The sequence below is a fragment of the Ictalurus furcatus genome, chromosome 6 (assembly GCF_023375685.1).
Source record: "Ictalurus furcatus strain D&B chromosome 6, Billie_1.0, whole genome shotgun sequence".
In the NCBI taxonomy this organism is placed as follows: Eukaryota; Metazoa; Chordata; class Actinopteri; order Siluriformes; family Ictaluridae; genus Ictalurus; species Ictalurus furcatus.
In genome coordinates, this window is record NC_071260.1 from 32,469,870 (window position 1) to 32,491,314 (window position 21,445).

Sequence of the window (21,445 nt, forward strand, 5' to 3'; positions counted from 1 at the left end):
AACATCTTACATAGCTTCTGGATGGCCGTACTAAATGAAAAAAACAACAACGATTTGATTGTCCTCAGTGTGAAATGATGGCGCTCAGCATCGTATAGCAACGGTTGGAAATAGGTCAAATGGGTCTACTAGATATAACATGTCACCTATAGAAGGAAGCAAATTACCAGTAGAGACCTACAGGGACCATTACCGTTTCCATTAAAACCAATACAATTCACATGATTGAACTGTTAAAACCATTCCCAGACAAATTCACTAATAACTATAAGAACCTTTTAAAGGAGACCTATTATGCCCCCCCCCCTTTTTTTACAAGATGTAATATCTGTCTCAGGTGTCCCACAGAATGTGTCTGTGAAGTTCCAACTCAAAATACCCCACGGATCATTTATTACACCATGCTGTAAATGCCCCTTGATCCATGCTTGAGAATCAACTTTTCAGCAACTCCTCCTTTGTATTGACCCTCGTTCACAAAAGCAGTCTGGTGTAAAATGATTGAAGGTATTTAAGCGGCACATTTCCTTCAAAAATAAAACTTCTCCGCTGTATCTTCAGTGGCTCTGATGCCGGGACAACATGAAGACTCTTATGTTCATTCTTACAGCCAACAACAGAACACTTACAAAGCTTACGAAGCCGAGACATTCTTCTAATCACTGTTCTCCAGTGCGGAGAACATGGCGGACTGTGTGCACCTCACTCAGGGGAGGAGCTATGCTAATAAGGCAGAGGCTGTCAGCAGTCGTGGGCGGGGCCTCATCCAACAGTGAAGTCAGGTTGGACAGAAAACTTGAAAGACTCATTTTGAGACACTGTTCTGTTTATGATTTATGGGGAATACTGAAAAAGCAGAGGGTGGATTTTTACCATTATAGGGCGGTTCTGTACACAGACTGCCGACACATTTATGTTCAAACACCACGTAAAAGTACATTTTGCATAATAGGTCCCCTTTAAGAATAAATAAGAGACACTCTGGCTATGCTTCAAGGATGCCCTGGTTTATTATTATTATTATTATTATTATTATTATTATTATTATTTACATAATACTTGTTTTAATATATTATGGCTGTGAATATTAAATTGTTTTGAAAAATACCAGTACAATAAAATAATAATAATAATAATAATAATAATAATAATAATTATATATATATATATATATAATTATTTTTATTCTAATATAGTAATTATAATTATCTATCTATCTATCTATCTATCTATATATGTATATATAAAACTTGCATTAGGGCCTGTGCGCTGTGGGCTCGCGCTGGCTCTGAGGTTGCGCGCGTGCTTTGCTTTGCTGTTGCAGTAGCTGGAGCTCGAGCTCACACACAGCACCGCGGCAGCTCGCGAGCATGGGAGCGGCGTCACGTTAACCAGCACCGGCGGACCGTGCGTAAGTGATTCCCCTTCCTTTAACCGCCGCGTGCATTTCGCTTTACTGCTTTACCGAAATCAGGGGCGTGATGGCGGGGTTTCAGTTGGCTATTTACGGGTCTCTTACCAGGAAGTAGGCAGCGGCTACACACAGGCAAGGCCTCCATTCATATACCCATCTGAACCGCAGGGTTAGACATGCTTTATCACTGTCTTCAAGCGTTTCTGTCTTGTGTATACTGCCTGTCGAATTCGAAATAGCTTTGCATGGTTTATAACGTTTTGGTTTCGATGAAAAACGCTTTTAAAGATGAATCCGTGGGAGCCTCCTCCTCCTCCTCCTTCTTCTCCTCTGTTGCTATAGTAACCGTGCGGAAGCAGATGTTCAGTGCAGATGGAGGACTTTGGTCAAGCGTGTATACATTTCACCACTGCTAGTCCGTTTAATGATATTAGATTTGGTGCTGTGGAAGTCAGAAACGAGTGAGAAGATCTGATCTAGATGCTAGGAGTTGTTTATTAGGTATACCAGATGTAGTGTTCTATAGGAGCTATCCTGTAGTATGGTTGTGCATCTGGACACCACTCTTTATGACACTATTATTAAAGAAGTCCATGTTGTATTGTATCATGAGTGGCTTATCATAAGACGTTCAAATCGTATGTTGTTTTAGTGTTGATATTTAACCTGTGCCTATGCATTAGGGATGAATCATTCACACCTGTTGCTCTTTCTGTATCAGAGATGGAAATATCGGTGGATGAGTGATACCGAGCCAAGCTTCTGCTTCTTATGCAAAATCATATGTCCTTCCATGAGACAAGTCACGTCCGATCGATATGTAGAAGATGCTAGTTACACTTGTGATGACACAATTCAGTGTGAAAATAAAAGAAATAAATAAACAAACAAACATGTGGCTTAGTGGTGAGCACGTTCTCCTCACACCTCCAGGGTCCGGGGTTCGATTCCCAACGTGGCCCTGTGTGTGCGGAGTTTGCATGTTCTCCCCGTGCTGCGGGGGTTTCCTCCGGGTACTCCGGTTTCCTCCCCCAGTCCAAAGACATGCATGGTAGTCTGATTGGCGTGTCCAAAGTGTCTGTAGTGTATGAATGGGTGTGTGAGTGTCTATGTGATTGTGCCCTGTGATGGCTTGGCAGCCTGTCCAGGGTGTACCCTGCCTTGTGCCTGATGCTCCCTGGGATAGGCTCCAGGTTCCCCCGTGACCCTGAAAAGGAGTAAGTGGTAGAAGATGGATGGATGGATGGATAAATAAATAAAAATAATCAAACCTCCCTGGCTTATAATTTTCTCGTGACCTGTTCTAGGTTAAATTGTTAGTTGACGTGTTTCACGTTCAGTTCAGCGAAGTGTTTATTTTACTTTAAGTGCTTATGCGGTGCCAACCTTATAACTAGAATAGAAATTAGAAATAAATTCACTCACTTTCAGTAAACGCTCTTCTATTTCTAATTCATCCAGCGTTATCGGGTTGACACCAGAACATTTCTTGGTCAGGGTCCTGGTGGAACTGGAGCTTACCCTGAGAACACTGGGTGCATAGCAGGATCACACCTTGAATGGGATGCCAGTCCGTCACAGGGCACTATGTACATACTCTCTCTCACACACACACCTGTTTACACCTGGGGCAGTTTAGAGTAGCCATTTTGCATTACATTTACATATCCAGAGTGACTTACAGTTATCTCATTTATACAACTGAGCAGTTGAGGGTTAAGGGTCTTGCTCAAGGGCCCAACAGTGGCAGCTTGGCAGCGCTGGGATTTGAACTCACGACCTGACAATCAGTAGGCCAACGTCTTTCTTAACCACTGAGCTTCCACTGACTATTGGACTACTGGTATGTTTTTTGGAGGTGGGAGGAAACCAGAGAACCCAGAAAAACCCCACATAGGTATAGGAAGAACATGTGAAACTCCACACCGACAGGACAGTAACCAGAGGTCAGGATCAAACCTGGGACTCTGGAGCTGTGACCACAGTGCCACCCAATATCCCAAATCCAAATACACAGATTATACAGATTCAGTGTTTCAGACCAGTATCGCCTCGACATATCAGTACTCTCTATCTGATCTTTACATTTCCATTTCTGTGGTAGATTATTACAGGCAGCAGTGGTACTTACAGTAACTACATCATCAGGTACTAGATACACTTACAGTATAACTAATAAACTGGAAAGCGGTTCGGTTCCACAAAACTACCCAAAAACTACCCAAAACTGAGAAAATAACCCAATTAAATGACCCAAAAGGCCCAGCCTGATATTTAAATATCACCCTCAGCTTTAGTAATTCCAGTTGGCACTGGATAGTTTAACCATGCATTGCTTTACATACTTTCGAGCTTGTTTGGGAGACTAGTGGAGACCCACAGCCATCATTAAAATGCCCAGTGATTGCCTGTGTTGAAAAGGTCCTTTCTCAAAATGTGAAACTAATTGTGGTCCTCCACATCTCACTCCCACATTATAGCACTTCCACCCTATCATTTTGTTTTCAGTTGTCCTCAAACCTCTACTAGCATATGCTAAGTGTAGCAATTACAGCTTATTTGCAAATTGCGTTTGGATATATAGCACTTTTTTGATGAGGGCGGACTTAATTGATAGAACGGTGCATTTCAACACACTTTTCTGTACTTTATTTATTTATTTATTTATTTATTTATTTATTAATTACTGCTTTTGATAAGAAATTTTACGTGGAGAAAAAAAAAATACCAGCAAGTAAAAACGACCTTAGAGCAGACCCCAGAATTTGTTTTTCTTTCTTATTTTTATTTATTTTTTTTTTACAACAATAGTTGTGTTAACAGCTCTTTTTAAATTCTTCATGCAAATGGCATTTGTAATTGAACTCTCACAACATGTTGCAGATTTGTGTTCACAAACTGTTGTGTGTCCCATATAGAATCATGCGTTTCCATGCAAATTATCAATGTAAATTATTACTTCTCTTCTCTGCTTTCCATACTCAGAATGAGTTTCTTCAGCGTTTACGTGGGCAGGTATTACACTGACGTTCCTTAATCTCATAAATACATTTATTTTCCTATTAGTTTACTTATTAATTTATACAGTAGTAGTTACTAAATAGGCAAATATCCTTTTAGATGAAAAATAAGTCAGAGACCCTAAATAAGGGTTAGACACAGATGTAATTATAGTATGTGAGGCTAATTAAACATTCAATTTAAAGTGACTCAAACCTTGTTCGTGTTTACGCTTATAAAAACAGCATCCCTGTGCGTGCATGTTTTCCACAGTTTGTAGTTTGTAGAATGAAAACGGATTTAATTGGAGGTCTTATTTTCGTTTTTCCTTGACAAGCCTAATCTCCACAGTGGGCCGTATTCAGAGTGAAGTTACACCAGTATTTATGTGGGGAAAGTTATGCGTCTTCAGAGTCCAGTTACGCACTTGCTGAAGTTGCTTTCCCGAGCGCCGCCGTCAAGTCACCTGTATGTAGTTCATGCCTCCAAGGTCACTATTCTTCAGTAGAGGTGTCAAGAGTGAGATGGGTTTTTCATTAGCATTTAAAATATGTTGCAACCTAAAAGACAGAGACAGTGTAAAATGTGTAATACAATGATATATGTCTAAGAAGCTGGTAAGCATCGAAACAAACATCTAGTATATTACCAATATACAACCCCAATTCTGAAGAAGTTGGGACAGTATGGAAAATGCAAATAAAAACAAAGAGGAGTGATTCGTGAATGTACTTTGACTTGTATTTAAACATAAAAACGTATAAAGACGAGGTATTTGATGTTTTATCTAATCAAATGCATAGTTTTTTTTTTAAGATAAACGTTTATTTTGAAAGTGATGCATGCAACACGTTCCAAAAAAGTTGGGACGGGGCAGTTTGGGACTAATAGCGATGTGACGAGTTGAAATAAGAAGGTGATGTGAAACAGGTGAGACGATCGTCTAATCATAGTATATAAGGAGACTCCAAAAAAAGTCCTAGTCCTTCAAGAGCAAGGACGGGCCGAGTCTCGCCGATCTGCCAACAGATGAGTCAGAGAATAATCCATCACTCTGAGAAGAACGTTCCCCAAAGACAAATCGGGAGGATTTTGGGCGTTTCACATTCAACAGTGCACAATATAATTAAACGATTCAAGGAATCCGGTCAAATCTCGGTGCGTAAAGGGCGAGGCCGAAAACCACTTCTGAATGCGCGTGATCTGATCTCTCAGACGTCACGGTCTTAAAAACCGTCATGAGTCTGAAATGGAGATCCTGACATGAATACTTTGGCAAACCTTTGTGAGTCGACACAATTCGCCGCTGCATCCACAGATGCAAGTCACACAGTAGTAAATAATCGACTGTCCCAACTTTTTTGGAGTATGTTGCAGTCATCAGATTTGAAATATCTGAGTGTAAAAATAAATAATGTGTTGATAATGTATTTTCAATATAGTCCAGGGTGAACTGAATTTTCAACTTGTTCTCTTTTTGTTTGTTTTTTTTTGCGTTTTCCACACTGTCCCAACCTTTTCGGAACTGGGGTTGCACTATATTAGTGAACGGATGATCTTAATTGTAATGATCACACTGGTTGGTTTAATTGAACGATACGCCTTGCACCCTCATTATTCAGCAGCTTATAAAATAACATTTGATCTGATTTGTGTGCACCACTTAATGAAGCATTATGATAAGCAAGTTATCCAGTGTCTCCAAGCGAAAAACCTTTTGGTTGACTTTAAAGAAGCAGTACTAATAATGAATTGTGTTCTGCCGATGTATTCAGTATTAGCATTGGATGACATTCCGTATTTTGTTGAGTGCAGTTACAATAATGAAAACATGAATTTCAGCATGACTTTTTGTGGTTTTTTATGTTTGATGTCGGGATACCCACGCATGCGATTTCTGTATTAAATTCTCGTTACGCACTCACGACTCAGATATTAATTAAATAAACACAAACATTCATTTAACAGAAAAGCAAACATATTGTTGGTTGCATAAGTATTAAACCATGTCAGACTGGATGGTGAACCTTGGTAGACAGCGATTTTCGAAGCTTTTCCAGAGATTCCCAATTGGATTGAAGTCTGGGCTTTGACTGCGCCACGCTAACACGTTCGGGTTCTTTGTTTTGAACCACTCTAGTGTAACTTTGGCGGTATGCTTAGAGTTGTTGTCCTGTTAGAAGGCAAACCGATATCCGATTCTCAAGTCTCTTACGGACTGGGAAAGGTTTTCTTCTCGGATTGCCCTGTATTTGCATCTATCTTTCCCTCAGCTCTGACCAGTGTCCCAGTCCCTGCTGATGACAAGCATCTCTACAACATGATGCTACCACCACTGTGAGGATGGTGTTCTCAGGGTGATCTGAACTTCTTTGGCGTAACCCTTGGCCTCTTAGTTGCATACTATTATCCTCTTTAACCAGTCACAGACCTTTGGTGCATGGTTTCCTCTAGGTTGTAGCATGAATACGTTCCATTTTATAATAATGGATTTAATGTTGCTTCACAGGATGTTCATAGTTTGGGATTTTTTTATTTTTATTTTAAATATACAAACCCTGATTTGATCACAGACTAGTTTTGATTGCCCCTTGGTCTTCATGATGCTGCTTGTTTAAGTATGTTGTCTAGCAAACACTGGGACCTTCCAGGAACAGGTGAATGTACATCAGTTCATGTAGCTCTTTAATAGTACACTGGTGGACTTTATATGAGACTTCTGACGGCAGCTGGTCTCACCAGAACTAATTTAGGGCTTTCATAGCAACGGGGTGAATACGTATGCAATTACAACTTTTAAATGCTATCATTCGCAAAATAATTATGCAAACTATATTGACCCCCCCCCCATCACGTCATTATTATGGGCTATTTTGTGTATATTCATGAAATCTAAGTTGCCTGCATATGGATAGTAAAACCTGTTAAAATGAGGATCAGGTCTTTGGCACGTTTAAATCATTCGGCTTAATCAAATGAAGAAAAATTCAACTTTTACAAAGTTTCAAGTGACGTATTCCATTCTGGTGGCCTGACTCCAGCAATGTGGTACTTCAGTGTTTCAGTGCTAGTGATCTAAATCATACAAGAGTTTATTTAACTGAATAGTTCATTGGTTTTCGTTTGTTTCTCGATTATTTTTCATAGAGCTGAACAGGAGGAGCCATCAACAGATATTTATTGATAATCTTTCATACTGGTTTCCACCCCTCTGTATCCTGGGGATGAACGCACCAATGAGGAGCCTGACCGTGAGTCACATGGTTCAACAATCCCATCTGTCCAGAACACGCCACTCAATGTCGTATATCTATGCTCTGTCTGTTGTGGTGGACATTATTTGTCGATATTATCATACTGTACACGTTACACCATATATGCCATGTTGACTAACTGTTATGTGTTATTTACAGGGTATGCCTGATCGCATGTTATGTGCAGTGCTGGAACAATTTCAGCTTTACTTTTCCCGTTGGTATGTGCGCTTCGTTTCAGTTAGTGTGTGATATCCATGTATATTGTCGTTCCCTGTGAGAATGGCCCTTTCTCCATACTATATGCAGCTACAATATTGGTTGGCTCTAGGTGTGGTTTTTAATGATGAAGATCAAGTGTGATCTTTCCAGCAGGTAAAGGAAGGTAAGGTTATGTTTGTGTGATGTGAAATAGTGTCTTGTGTTTCTCCTCGTGCTTAACCGTGTCCCACAGTGGCCATGCAACACGGCAGTCCATAATGTCTGGAATGTTTTTATGTTGTAATGCACAGCGGCAGTGGAGAGCTAGCGCAAAATTTGAGCTTTCCATTTTCATTTTGTTTGCATGGCTGTGTAGGCATAATCGCATCTGACTCTTCCTTTCAAAGTCTATACCATAGATCATAACTTGTGCAAATATCAGCGTCATAGAACGGTCAGCTGCAATGGCTGTGACTAATAGTGTTGCATTTTAGCGAGTACTACTAAATTACATTGAGATTAGTACAGATCTGCGTATATTATAGCTCGGTGGCTGATTGCTTTCCGAGTCATTTGTGGTCCGGTTTGCGGCTCTGCCTTTCAGATTCATTCCCTCTATAGCACGGCAAGTCCCAGCATGCTGAAGAGGAAGCAGAGCTCGCGCGTTGAAGCGCAGCCTATGACTGACTTTGGGCCTGATGAAACGCTGACGGACAGCGCCGATATCCTTTGGATCAACAAAGCAGTGAGTGAATGCTTATTCAAACAGGGCAGATGTTTCCAGCGCCAGTGGCAGAACATAAATAGGTCATGCTTGCGTAATAGCTGGTAGCTGGTGTCTTGTTGACATGTTAAAATGTGTGATTTTCCCCAGTGGGTGCACTCTTTACTGCGGGCCTGCGCCATAATCAGTGTCATCTCCGTGTGCATGAACACACCCAAGACGTTCGAGCACTATCCCCCGCTGCAGTACGTCACCTTCACCCTGGACACGCTGCTCATGTTCCTCTACACTGCCGAGATGATCGCCAAGATGCACATCAGGGGCATCATCAAGGTAACACACTTAGGGTGGATGGTGGTTTTACAGTTATTAAAAAGTAAGAGATATACTGAGTTACATGGATTTAAATATATGCAGATGATAGACCCATAATAACCGATGAGGAAAATATGGATGGCTTGATTGGCAAATCACGTCTGGAACATGCAAGCCAGAAAAGTAATTAAAGTGCTCACCAAGTCAGGAGGAGGTGGTTGTGCCAGAAGGTTTTGTACTTTAAATTTGTCGGTTTAGAGAAAAGCCACAATCAGATGTCTGCGAATCCACGACCTTCATTCTGGGCAAAGATTGTTCACTGAAACAGTATTTTCAGTAATTAAATGAGTCGTTGTTGAAGCTTAATGACGCCAATTTCATGTCCTTTTTCACTCAGTGCTTTTGCTTGTATATATTTTCCTCTAAAAATGTCCTATCCTGAGCTGAAAAGTAATGATGACACCCATATTTTCTAAAGGTTTGAAATGAGCACTTTCTTTGTTGGTTTGCATTCTTAACAGTCTTGCGTCTGTAAGTATTTGTGAGCGCTAAAAAACCCCCCTGAACAAACTATACATTCATCAAAAACGTCTATAGAAGCTGTGATTGTGTGGAATTAAATGTGTGCCAAATGTGCGCCAGTATTGAACTTACGTTTCAAGAAACAAACAGAAATATACATTGAGAAAGAAGAAGAACACTCTGAAACTAAAAGCAATGAACTCAGTGGCAAACATTTAACATAGTCTTCAAATATTCGTATTAATTACGATGTAATATACTGACTAAGTAAGTTTCCACTATAAAGTACAAACACCATAACGATACAGAGAACTGCTTCCAGAACACAATCCAAAATTCATGCCACTGAAGTGTCTACTTCCTGGTCAGGGAGCTGTCGATCCGAATCTCACTAGCCAATGAGAGTAAATCGCTGTTAAGCCCCGCCTACACGAGAGGTTTCTTGAAAAGTTACGTTCAGTACTCTTGCCAGAAATTTACTTGTATATAATTGCAGCCAGAAGAGTCATTTTTACCTGAGAGATGCTTTTCTATGCAGGACCTCGCAGGGGTATGTAGTGCTGAATTAACGCCCCTAACGCTCTTGAACTTTTCAATCCGGCAGGTTAGCAACTTGAGTGGGTTAAGGTCAGGTGACTGGACAGGCCATTCCCTTGTAGACGGTACTGTCTTGCACGTCTAGGAGGTGTGTGGGGGTTGTTAGTACCCAAACCCAAACCTGTTCCTGGGAAAACTCCGAGAAAAAAGGAAAATGTTCTCAAACTTGTTGGTGGGAAGTCTGTATAGGTGGGATTGGGTAAGATTACCATTAGTTTCAATTCAGCACTAGTCTTTTTTTTGCCTGGTTTAAGACTCATTTTATCACATTGGAACATCAACACACAATATACTGTACTTTTATGTACCGCATGATTATAGTAAATACATTTACATTTATGGTATTTGTCAGATGCCCTTATCCAGAGCGACTTACATTTTGATGATGTTTTGGATCATTGTCCTGCTGGAAGATCCAACCACGGCCCATTTGAAGCTTTCTGTCAGAGGCAGTCAGGTTCTCATTTAATATCTGTTGATATTTGATAGAGTCCATGATGCCATGTATCCTAACAAAATGTCCAGGTCAGAAAAACAGCCCCAAAACATTAAAGATCCACCACATTATTTAACCATAGGCATGAGGTACTTTTCCATATGGCTACCTCTCTGTGTGCTCCAAATCCACCTCTGGTGTTTATTACCAAAAAGCTCTATTCTGGTTTCATCTGACCACAGAACCCGATCCCATTTGAAGTTCCAGTAGTGTCTGGCAAACTGAAGGGTTTTTTCTTGAAACCCTTCCAAACAACTTGTGGTGATGTAGGTGACTTCAGATTGTAGTTTTGGAGACTTTCTGACCCCAAGACACAACTAACTTCTGCAGTTCTCCAGCTGTGATCCTTGGAGATGTTTTATCCACTCGAACCGTCCTCTTCACAGTGCGTTGAGACGATATAGACACACGTCCAATTCCAGGTCGATTCATAACATTTCCAGTCGACTGGAACTTCTTAATTATTGCCCTGATGGTGGAAATGGGCATTTTCAATGCTTGTGCTATTTTCTTATAGACACGCCCCATTGTGTGAAGCTCAACAACATTTTCCCGCACATCACAGCAATATTCCTCGCTCTTACCCGTTGTTATGAATGACTAAGGGAATTTTGCCTACGTGTTACCTCATATTTATACCCCTGTGAAACAGGAAGTCATGGTTGAAGAATTTCCTGTTCCTAGTCACCCAGGTGTACTAAAAATTTTAAATATCAATGGGAATATACTTCTTAGGGTTGCCAATAAGTGTTGCACACCTATATTTAGCCATTTAAAAAAAATTTTTTTTGATAAACCTGTGTTGTTTGATCTCCATGACCGCAGAGTATTTGTGTGAATATTTCGAACAAAAGATCAAAAGGTTAAACAATAAAGACAATTTTTCACTAGCCTTCTTTGCTCATATTTACCAAGGGTGCCAATATTAATGGAGGGCACTGTATGTAAGAGTTACCCTCAGCAAATTTTCCAGCTCCATCTGATTTTAAAAACCTTATTTGAGGTCCCTTTAATGTTGTTGAGCCCTGTGTACAGGGGATGTGAACTGTGAACTGTGAACTGTGTGTTCTTTGATTAAGTACCAAACATTTTTTGAATTTCGACTACAATTGCATACGCACAAACCTAATAAGTGAATTATTATGGTAACCATATCTATTATAGTAGTAATCATAATGTACCGTGAGCTCGCTGACCTGTCATTTGGTATCTCAGCATACACACCAGGGAGGACACCTGCACAGACTAAATAATGCTGGCTCTTTTGTTCCCAGCTGCTCTGGCCTTTCATTAGCCCTGCAGCCCAGCTGCTTCTCACCTGTGGACTCTCATTAAATCGTGTGTCTTATCAACCCGTCTCTGTTTCCAGGGAGATAACTCCTACGTTAAAGACCGCTGGTGCATGTTTGATGGTTTCATGGTGGTCTTTCTTTGGGTCTCGCTTGTGCTCCAGGTACAAAATGAGACATGCTTTCTTAAACAATAGTTCTTTGTTTTATAAATTGTTTTATACTTACTTTTAATTAAAAAGCACAGTGGGATGATTCACGCTGTTTATCTCTTTTCTCCTGCCCTTGTTTGTAGGTGTTTGAAATAGCTAAGATTGTGGACCAGATGTCACCGTGGAGAATGCTGCGTATACCCAGGGCTCTAATAATGATCCGAGCCTTTCGGATCTATTTCAGATTTGAGTTGCCACGCACTCGCATAACCAACATTCTCAAGTAAGTGACTCATCATCACAGTAAAATCATCAGTAACCCCTCGTCGTGAGTAAAAAGACCTATGAGAATATTACTCAACCGGGCTAATTATGCTAATTATGCACACTCTCCTCTTTTTCCTTTAAAGGCGATCTGGAGAGCAGATCTGGAGTGTGTCCATATTTTTGCTCTTCTTCCTGCTCCTCTACGGAATTCTGGGAGTTCAGATGTTCGGCCCGTTTAATTATCACTGCGTTACCAACGATACGGAGAAATAGTAAATAATCATATAGAATTCTTAAATAATGGTGTCTGTTTTCAGCATTTGGTTATCATTTAACACATAGCAACATGCATGTTTTTATTTGAATTGTTTCATTTCTCCCTAACTATTTGCTATTTCAGTCGGATCAGACCAATATGATATATTTATTATGAAAATGTACATAATATTCAGCGTTATCAATAGTGGTAGAATACCAGTAGCATTATGAGTCAGTTTTTGCACTTCACACAGTGTCCGATTAGTCAAAAGTGTTGCTGCATTCTCACTGTCTGTCCTCATATGGCCCAGAAGATGATCTCATCGAAACATCTAACAACTGTACATATCCATATGTATATAAAAGTGTAAAATGGTTTGTCACTGTTGCAGCAGATTATCTAAAAATCTTCCACGATATGGAGCAATTTGTTGATATTTAACACCGTGTAATATATCATTAAGACAAACGTACTGAATATTAGGCTTCTCAGAAGGGTTCCCGATTGGCACAACATGAACGCGTTCATCCTGTCGTTTGTGGGTTCGAGTACCAATGCCAAATTAGCTGTTCTGTTTGGGTGGGAGGGATGGCATACTCTCTTTCCCCTGTCAATCACAATGATACTAGACAATCGTGGGTGTCTGTGAGTTCGTGTATGCAGAAGAGGGCGGATAGCGGTCTCCGCTGAGTGTGTTATACTGCCCTGTGACACAACAGGTTGGCTGGATATATGTCTGTTGGAGGAAGCAGGGGTTAGCCTTCACTTGCCGCAGGTGGTAGTTGGTAGCCAAATCAAGGAGAAAACCGGGAGAAAAATCAGGTTGGGTTACTAGGGCTTTTTGCAGATAACTAATTTTCGTGCCATTAAATACCACGGTTTGGCTTGAATAGTGATCGGATATTAGTAGTCTATGTAGCGATCCATGAGCATTCAGGTCCATGGATAAAAACACAAAGTTAGGATTTGGTAATCCAATTTATATTTAATGTAGTCAGAGTGGAAAACTGCACTTCTGAACATGCCATTCTTTCTCTTTAATGCCTTCTCTGTATTAGAGTGACATCTGTATATTTAATTGCTTGCATGTCTATCTATCTACCTACCTACCTACCTACCTACCTATCTATCTATCTATCTATCTACAGTACTGTGCAAAAGTCTTAGGCACCCTATTTATTTTAGTACAAACTTTGTTATAGATTTTTATTTCATGACGTCTACATTATCGAGTCAGTACAAAAATAGTTTAGATTCCCAAACACTAGTTTTCCAGCACACAATTAAATGTTAAAGAAAAAATGTTTGTATGTCATTAAAGAATGCAGCGTATTACATAAGAGACACTTTTCAGGAAAAAAAAAAAAACATAATGAAGGCTGCTGGGTTTCGCTGCAAAAATAAGAAGCGAGTGCGACGGACAAAAATCTCCAGAAGAACCGAGTCTGGTTCTGCAAGACTTTTGGAAAGTACTGTATGTATATATATATATATATATATATATATATATATATATATATATATATATATATATATATATGTGTGTGTGTGTGTGTGTGTGTGTGTGTGTGTGTATATATATATATATATATATATACACACACACACACACACACACACACACACACACATATATCTATATATATATATGTATATATATGTATATACATATACATATGTATATGTATATATGTATATATATATATATATATAATGCACAGGCAGTTACAGTCAGTTTAATCACCGTTCTAAATTAATGCGCTGCCTATAAACAATTGTAACCATAGTAACATACGGTAGTTAAACCCACAGCTGCATTATTAGTAGAGACGCAGAACAGACGCCGGTAATTCACACATGCAGACACATCTCTCTCTCTCTCTCTCTCTCTCTCTCTCTAATAACTATTTATCATAATTCATTCAAATAAATGTAATCTTATCGCACTAGCTTATCTCTGTATGATTTAGATTGGGCAGAATTCTAGATCTGTATATAATGTATATAACTGTAATATATAACCTGTATATAACCTGTATATGATACTAACGGAAATTAACTGTTATGTGTATACTTTCAGTCAAATTATGCGCTTCAAACATCAACCCCAGCTATCATTTGTCAGTTCTGGCAAGTGACCATGGTATAAGCGGGATAATCCATGGCTAGGTGTGCGTTACACAATTTTGAACACCTAGCTGTGGATTATCCCTTCTTTATATATATATATATATATATATATATATATATATATATATATATATATATATATATATATATATATATATATATATATATCTGTAAGTAAAATCCCATCCAGAGTCTCCCCCGCCTTGTGTCCCAAATTGTGTAAGACAGGCTCTGGGCTCCCCCGTGACCCTGTGTAGGATAAGCGATACGGGAAATGGATGGATGAATGGAAGTAAAATGCCAACTGTCTTTACAAATACTGTGCTGCACTGCACAAACTCGGTTCTTAAAGGGAAAGAGAGGAGCTGATCTGATTGGCTATCACAGCAGCATGCATAACCACACCTTTTCTTAAAGCATTCATTCAAACCTAACAACCACTTTTTACCTCTTTTTTGCTCGTCTTAAGACGTGTCATAGTGCTATGAGCCCTCGGTGAGTTGTTTTTCTTTTAAAATAAATACAACAAAAACACATGGAGTGCTGGCACTATCGTACCCACACGCTCACTCTCCCCATAAACTTCATCGTCTGTACGTGATATTTATCAACATCTGTAGCAGCGGATAAAAAATGTCTTTGCAGCATGCACAGTACACAGATTAAATGCTTATGATTATGCTTATGCTAGTGTAAATGTGTCCAGAATAGCACGTAGAGAAAGTGTATTTTCAGACAGGGCTATTTAACATTCCCAAGCAGAGTGGTGTGTCGCAGCCAGCTCTGAAACAAAGAGCCCCAGCCGTCACTATTACAGCGGAGGAGTGCTCTGCAGACTAATCATAATAATTAGCACATCCTACATTGTCTGGGCTTTGTGCACACACTCATCTTTCCACCGTCTTTACAGCTTCAATCTGTCTCAATCCCTGAGAGATCTCCTAACCCTGACAGTGCCGTGATTTCAGTCCTCTTACGGACGTCGTTTACATACATTTTCATTGATTACTTTCAAAGAGAGTCGGTGAGAGATTCAAGATACTTTGAAAACGGGTTTGGATGAGACAAGCTTTCTCTTTTGCTCTGATAAAGGCACGCTTTAGAAGTGCTCACAGACGATTCTTGTGTCTAATCTTGCCAGGCCGTATGTCCTTGGCACAAAGTCGCATGGATTTGATGGAGGTGGTGGATAAAATAGAAAGGACAGCTTTCCCGACAGAGTTCTTTTTTTTTTTTTTTTATGGAAATAAATCTCAGATCTGATGACACGGTTTATTTTCTGTTCTTTTTTTCTTTTATGTTGTAAGATTATACCACATGACCTCGCCAATCACACATTGAAAAGGTTTTAGGCACAGCGCGTTTGGAATTGCTGCCGTATTCCCAGCTGTGAGAAGTAGCAGTGATAACTCATAAGGCTAATCCTTAGCATGCACACTTTATTTATTTATTTATTTATTTATTTATTTATTGCAGGGGTAAGCTTGTGTTAACATTCAGTGGGGTGATATATCAACATATAATAAAGCTATTTTGATTCAGCAGCGCATCTCTGATTGGCCTCTGTGATACTGCAGTAAATTGTCCCCCTTAATAAACAATTTGAAGGAATGTCTGGGTATCCAATTTGAAAACATTAATTTTCATTAGAGACATCAAGTGCATCGTGATGCAACACCTGTGGCCCAAATTGGGAATTGTGTGTATACGTGTGTGTGTGTGTGTGTGTGTGTGTGTGTGTGTGAGTGTGTGTGTGGGTGTGGGTGTGGATGGGCAGGTTTGTATAGCTTTGTGGGGACCAAATATTCCCACAAGGAAACGGATAACTGACAGTTTAACCTTGACTTTTGTTTTTTTTTTAAAAAACGAATGAAAACAAAAAAACATCTAAAAGAGCCAGCATGTTTCTTCTTGATTACTGAGTGTTACCTGGGTTTGTTTTATATTCAGGTGTAGACACAGCATAATGAGCTGCACGAATAATTATGCCAATGACAGTAAGAGAAACGTGTGTGTATATGTGTGTGTGTTTTCTCCTTAATCAATCGTTCAATAGTTCTTAGACTAAATGAATATTAGTTAATGTAAATATCCTGGAATATAGTTTCACGTTGTATTTCATTTTTACATTCATTTATTTCATTTTGTTTTATTTGCTGTTTGGCAGTAATGTGACGTGGAACAGCCTTGCCATTCCTGACACACATTGCTCTAAAGATGGAGAGGGATACCAGTGTCCCATGGGCTTTAAGTGCATGGACCTGGAGGACCTGGGCCTCAGTCGACAGGAGCTGGGCTACAGCGGCTTCAACGAACTCGGTAAGTGTGAGGTGTCTGTAGTGTTGGGTCCGAGTCCACCTTTGTTGCGTTTGAGTTGTTGAGTCAGGTGTGGCTTCTGATTGGTTAGAATGAAAACCTTCACCCACACCGGCCCTTTCCGGATAAGATTGGACACCCCTACACTAATGAGGAAAAGAATATTCAAAGACCGATGTGATTTATTTGAAAGCCGAAAGCTGGGTTATGAATGGCTTCCATTTGCCACGGCATCTTCTTTACCCTGTGTGACATGCTTGGTGTGCGTAATCACCTGAGTACAGGGATTAAGATCTTTTTTTTTTTCTCCTCCGTCGCACCATTTTCATTTCGCCTTTTTCCGTGCTAAATATTTTTTATTGGTATAGAAGTGAGACAAAATATCTTTTTACCATTTAGTAGGCATTTCATGGTTCCAGCCCTCTACGCTCTCGACCTTTTAAGAGACGCCTTGTGGGCGTCGCTAAATGCAAATGAGCTGTGAAGGGAACATGTTTATGCACTTTATGGGCGAGTATGAAGAAAATCAGTGTTTTGTGAATCTGGAGGATTTAATTTAATGTTAATTTGGTTTGGCGTACACAAACATGTACACACAGCTTTACTAAGAGATTGGCTATAAGCATTATATATGAAATGTCTATTTTTCTAATTTCGTCGGTTATGTTAGTTATCATTTAAGTTGCTGAAACTTTGTTTATTTTGGCGGTTATTATTAAACCTACTGTAGAGGAAGAGATTATTTGGGGAGAGAGACATGCAGATTTGAATGAAAAACACCTGAGTAGGTGCAGTAGTGCCAAAACATTGCTTATAAATGCATTTTTGTGTCTGCACACCGGCTGACTCAATTCAGGGGCACTGGGGTGATCTCACATCTGGGCTTCCTCTCCTTTTTCCCCTCCTCAGGCACCAGCATATTCACAGTGTACGAGGCCGCCTCTCAGGAAGGCTGGGTCTTCATCATGTACCGTGCCATTGACAGCTTCCCACGCTGGCGTTCCTACTTCTACTTCATCACGCTTATCTTCTTCCTTGCTTGGCTGGTCAAGGTGGGACATCCTTCCCCTTTAACTTTTAAATCAATTGTCATACGTGGCCTCCATACCTCCAACTATTTACAGTCGTGTGTAAAAATAAGTACACCCCATGGAAATGGTTGGCTTTTTTTTTTTTTGGGACATATTTGGACATGTGAACATTTGATCCTCTTTGAAACAGTGTCTATTAATAAAGTTGATATACTTGAACAAATAGGTTTTTCAATCGTTTACTCGACAGAAAGATCAATAGATGTGAGATTCTTCTGTGGAGAAAGTAAGTACACCCTTGGCCTCAGAAGCTAGTATTGCTCCCTTCAGCAGAAATAACGTCTTGTAGGTGTTTTGCATAACTGTCCATCAGTCTCTGACGTCGGCTTGCTGGAATCCTGACCGCTCTTCCATGTAATATTCTTTCAGTTGTAAGATGTTTGAGGGTTTTCTTGCATGTTCTGCCCGTTTCAAATCCCCACACAACATTTCAATGGGATTCAAATCCGGGCTTCGACTAGGCCGCTCCATAACCCTCCATTTCTTCTTTCTGAGCCGTTCCTTGGTGGATTTGCTCGTGTGCTTAGGATCATTATCTTGTTGAAACGTCCACTTTCGGTTCAACTTCAACTTTCGGATAGATGACCTCACATTATCTTCTAGCACTGATAGGAATCAGAATTCATAATGGAATCAATGAATGCAATCTGTTCAGTCCCTGAGGCAGTGAAGCAACCCCAAACCATAAGAAGAAACCTTTATTTGTCACGTATACATTACAACACAGTGAAATTCTTTTTTCGCATATCCCAGCTTGTTAGGAAATTGGGGTCAGAGCGCAGGGTCAGCCATGATACAGCGCCCCTGGAGCAGAGAGGGTTAAGGGCCTTGCTCAAGGGTCCAACAGTGGAACCTTCTGATCAGTAACCCAGAGCCTTAACTGTTGAGCCACCACTGCCTGTAACATTGCCACCACCACCGTGCTTCACAGTTGGTATGAGGTGCTTCTCCTGAAACACTGTCTTTGGTCACCGCTAAACATGTCTGCTGTTACTGTGTCCAAACTACTCTATCTTTGATTCGTCTGTCCAGAGCACATTATTCCAAAAGGCCTGGTCTTTGCCTGTATGCTCATTGGCAAACTGTAGTCTTGCTCTAATGTTCTTTTTAGACAGCAAAGGCTTTTTCCTGGCATGCCTCTCATGCAGGTCAAATTCGTGCACTCTCTTTCTGATTGTAGAAGCAGAAACACTTGCAAGACTTACTCGCAGATCCTGTGATGAAATTTTGGGGTTCTTGGAGATTTCTTTTCGCATCAGACGGTCTGCTAATGGGCTGAATTTGCTGGGGCGGTCAGTCTGGTCGTTTGAAATCTGCACCATTTGTAGATGATTTTCCTTACAGTGGAACGATGTATTTCAAATAATTTGGAGATCTTTTCAAATCCCTCGCCAGACTCATAGGCATCCACAAACTTTATTCTGAAGGTCTTACAGAACTCTTTAGATCTTGGCATGATGACATCACACGCCTCAATAACAAAGGGAACTCCAGACACTAGATATGAGAGGGGAATAAATAAGACCGGCTCCACCTGCACTCTCTAATCAGGTTCTAAACACTGGCACCCGATCTTCAACACCTGAGTATAATCATATGGATTTGAAGGTGTGATAAATGACAAATTAATATAAATATAAATAGACAAAATAATATAGATAAAAATCGATAAATAGACATTGTTTCAAAGAGGATCAAATGTTCCAAATATGTCAAAACAACAATTTTCATGAGGTGTATTTATTTTTTCACACGACTGGACATGGGCACAAGTAAGAACGGTTAGACGATACGAAACGTAGTGTTAATGGTGACACCTGGCATTGGTGTTGATTTATTTCCTTTCCTTTAACTACATTAAAGAGAAGATCCTTCTGTAAGGGTTTGGAATCATAGTTTCCTTCGGGTCAAACTCAGATCTTAAAGCGTAATGGTCCGAAAAGGACAAAACCGACTGATTAACCCGTGCTTATGTTTTCAGAATGTGTTCATAGCTGTGATCATTGAGACATTTGCTGAGATCAGGGTGCAGTTTCAACAGATGTGGGGCTCCAGAAGCAGTACTACATCCACAGCAACTACACAGGTACTGATATTCCACTTTATCACTCCATACGTTCCCTGTGTTTACTTTCATTTAGACGAAATGGATTTCCACACCGGGGTTCAGCCGTGATGCTTAGGTACACTGTTGTTATGTGGAAGACCTGGACGTACTGTGACTATCCTATTGAATGCTCTTTCAGTAGTTAAAATATTCACGTCTGCTATATTTTTCATTTAAAATGCGTTTCGCCATAAGATTAGCATTTGCTGTTTGTCATTTTATCCTATTTATTCTGTGGTGCACTATTCTAAGCCTCTGTGTTTTGTATTCCGTCAAGGATTTTGTATCCTTGTCACATTTACATCAATCAGTGTTCTTTCACTTCCATACTCAGCGTGATTTATGAACATCCATTATATATTTAATGGATATTTCTCCCGTGAGCCATCAATCCTACACCACTTACTCATAAAGACAACCAGTGAGTCATTTAGAATAGATTTGAATATTTTTGCCTTTGTAATGTTACAGGCGAAATAATTCGCTCCTGTTTTTATTTATTTATTTATTTATTTATGTTAGAGTTCATTAATATATATAGATAACTGAATCGCCATGAAGGTCATTAAGCAGTCACGAAGGTCATGGAGGTCATTAATGCGACTAAGGTCGACTTACAGACGAGGAAATGCGAGCAAAGCGATATATCGAGCGGAGAACGATCCAAGTCGTGCTACCGTACAAGATCTTTTCATTAAGTTCTAGAGAAGCAAAGTGCGCAGAGTCGAGGTGTAAGAGCCGGAGTAGGTTGTTTTTTTTTTTTTTTTTTAGGATAATAATGTGGGGGTTGGTGTTTTAGGGGTTTGTTGAGTGCTCACGGAAGAGGTGGGTCTTTGGCTGTTTTTTGAAGATCCGGATCGAGGTCAAACATGAGTACTCATCATACTCATCATAGTACTCATGTTTGTACTCATCAAACATGAGCACAGCTAAAAGGTCTCATTCACCGACAAACATCACTGTGAAAGACCGTACACAACAATTTCACGTAACTGCAGAAAAGTCCAAAAAAAAAAAAAACGCCAAATTTTGCAAAAAGCCGCAAAAAAGCAAGTATTTTTGACTGCGATCACAATTAAACTCCGCAAACGGCTTTATGGACTGATTAAGGATTATAGCGAGCTGTGATCTGCCTTTCTGTTCTTTTTATTCCGATGTCATATAACTACTACGCATTCACATACAAACCAGCACACCTAGATGCCTGGAGAGGTAGCGTGGTGGTGCAATGGGTAGCGTCCCTGATTCCACACTGAGCTCAGGAGCTCATGTTCTCCCCATCGCCATGCGTGTTTTCTCCTGGTCCTCTAG

General features: G+C 40.0%; 1 protein-coding gene across 1 annotated transcript in view; it reads left to right on the forward strand.

The window, feature by feature from the left end:
• The first annotated feature begins 7,448 nt into the window (after nt 1–7,448).
• Nucleotides 7,449–21,445, forward strand: part of nalcn (sodium leak channel, non-selective) — a 95,503-nt gene continuing 81,506 nt past the window's right edge. Inside the window, exons 1-8 of the mRNA XM_053627716.1 lie at nt 7,449–8,614; nt 8,744–8,926; nt 11,893–11,976; nt 12,108–12,247; nt 12,375–12,503; nt 16,788–16,939; nt 17,846–17,988; nt 20,009–20,113. Of these exons, the coding sequence (XP_053483691.1) occupies nt 8,507–8,614; nt 8,744–8,926; nt 11,893–11,976; nt 12,108–12,247; nt 12,375–12,503; nt 16,788–16,939; nt 17,846–17,988; nt 20,009–20,113 (1,044 nt within the window). The 5' untranslated portion in view covers nt 7,449–8,506. The remainder of the gene's footprint in view (nt 8,615–8,743; nt 8,927–11,892; nt 11,977–12,107; nt 12,248–12,374; nt 12,504–16,787; nt 16,940–17,845; nt 17,989–20,008; nt 20,114–21,445) is intronic.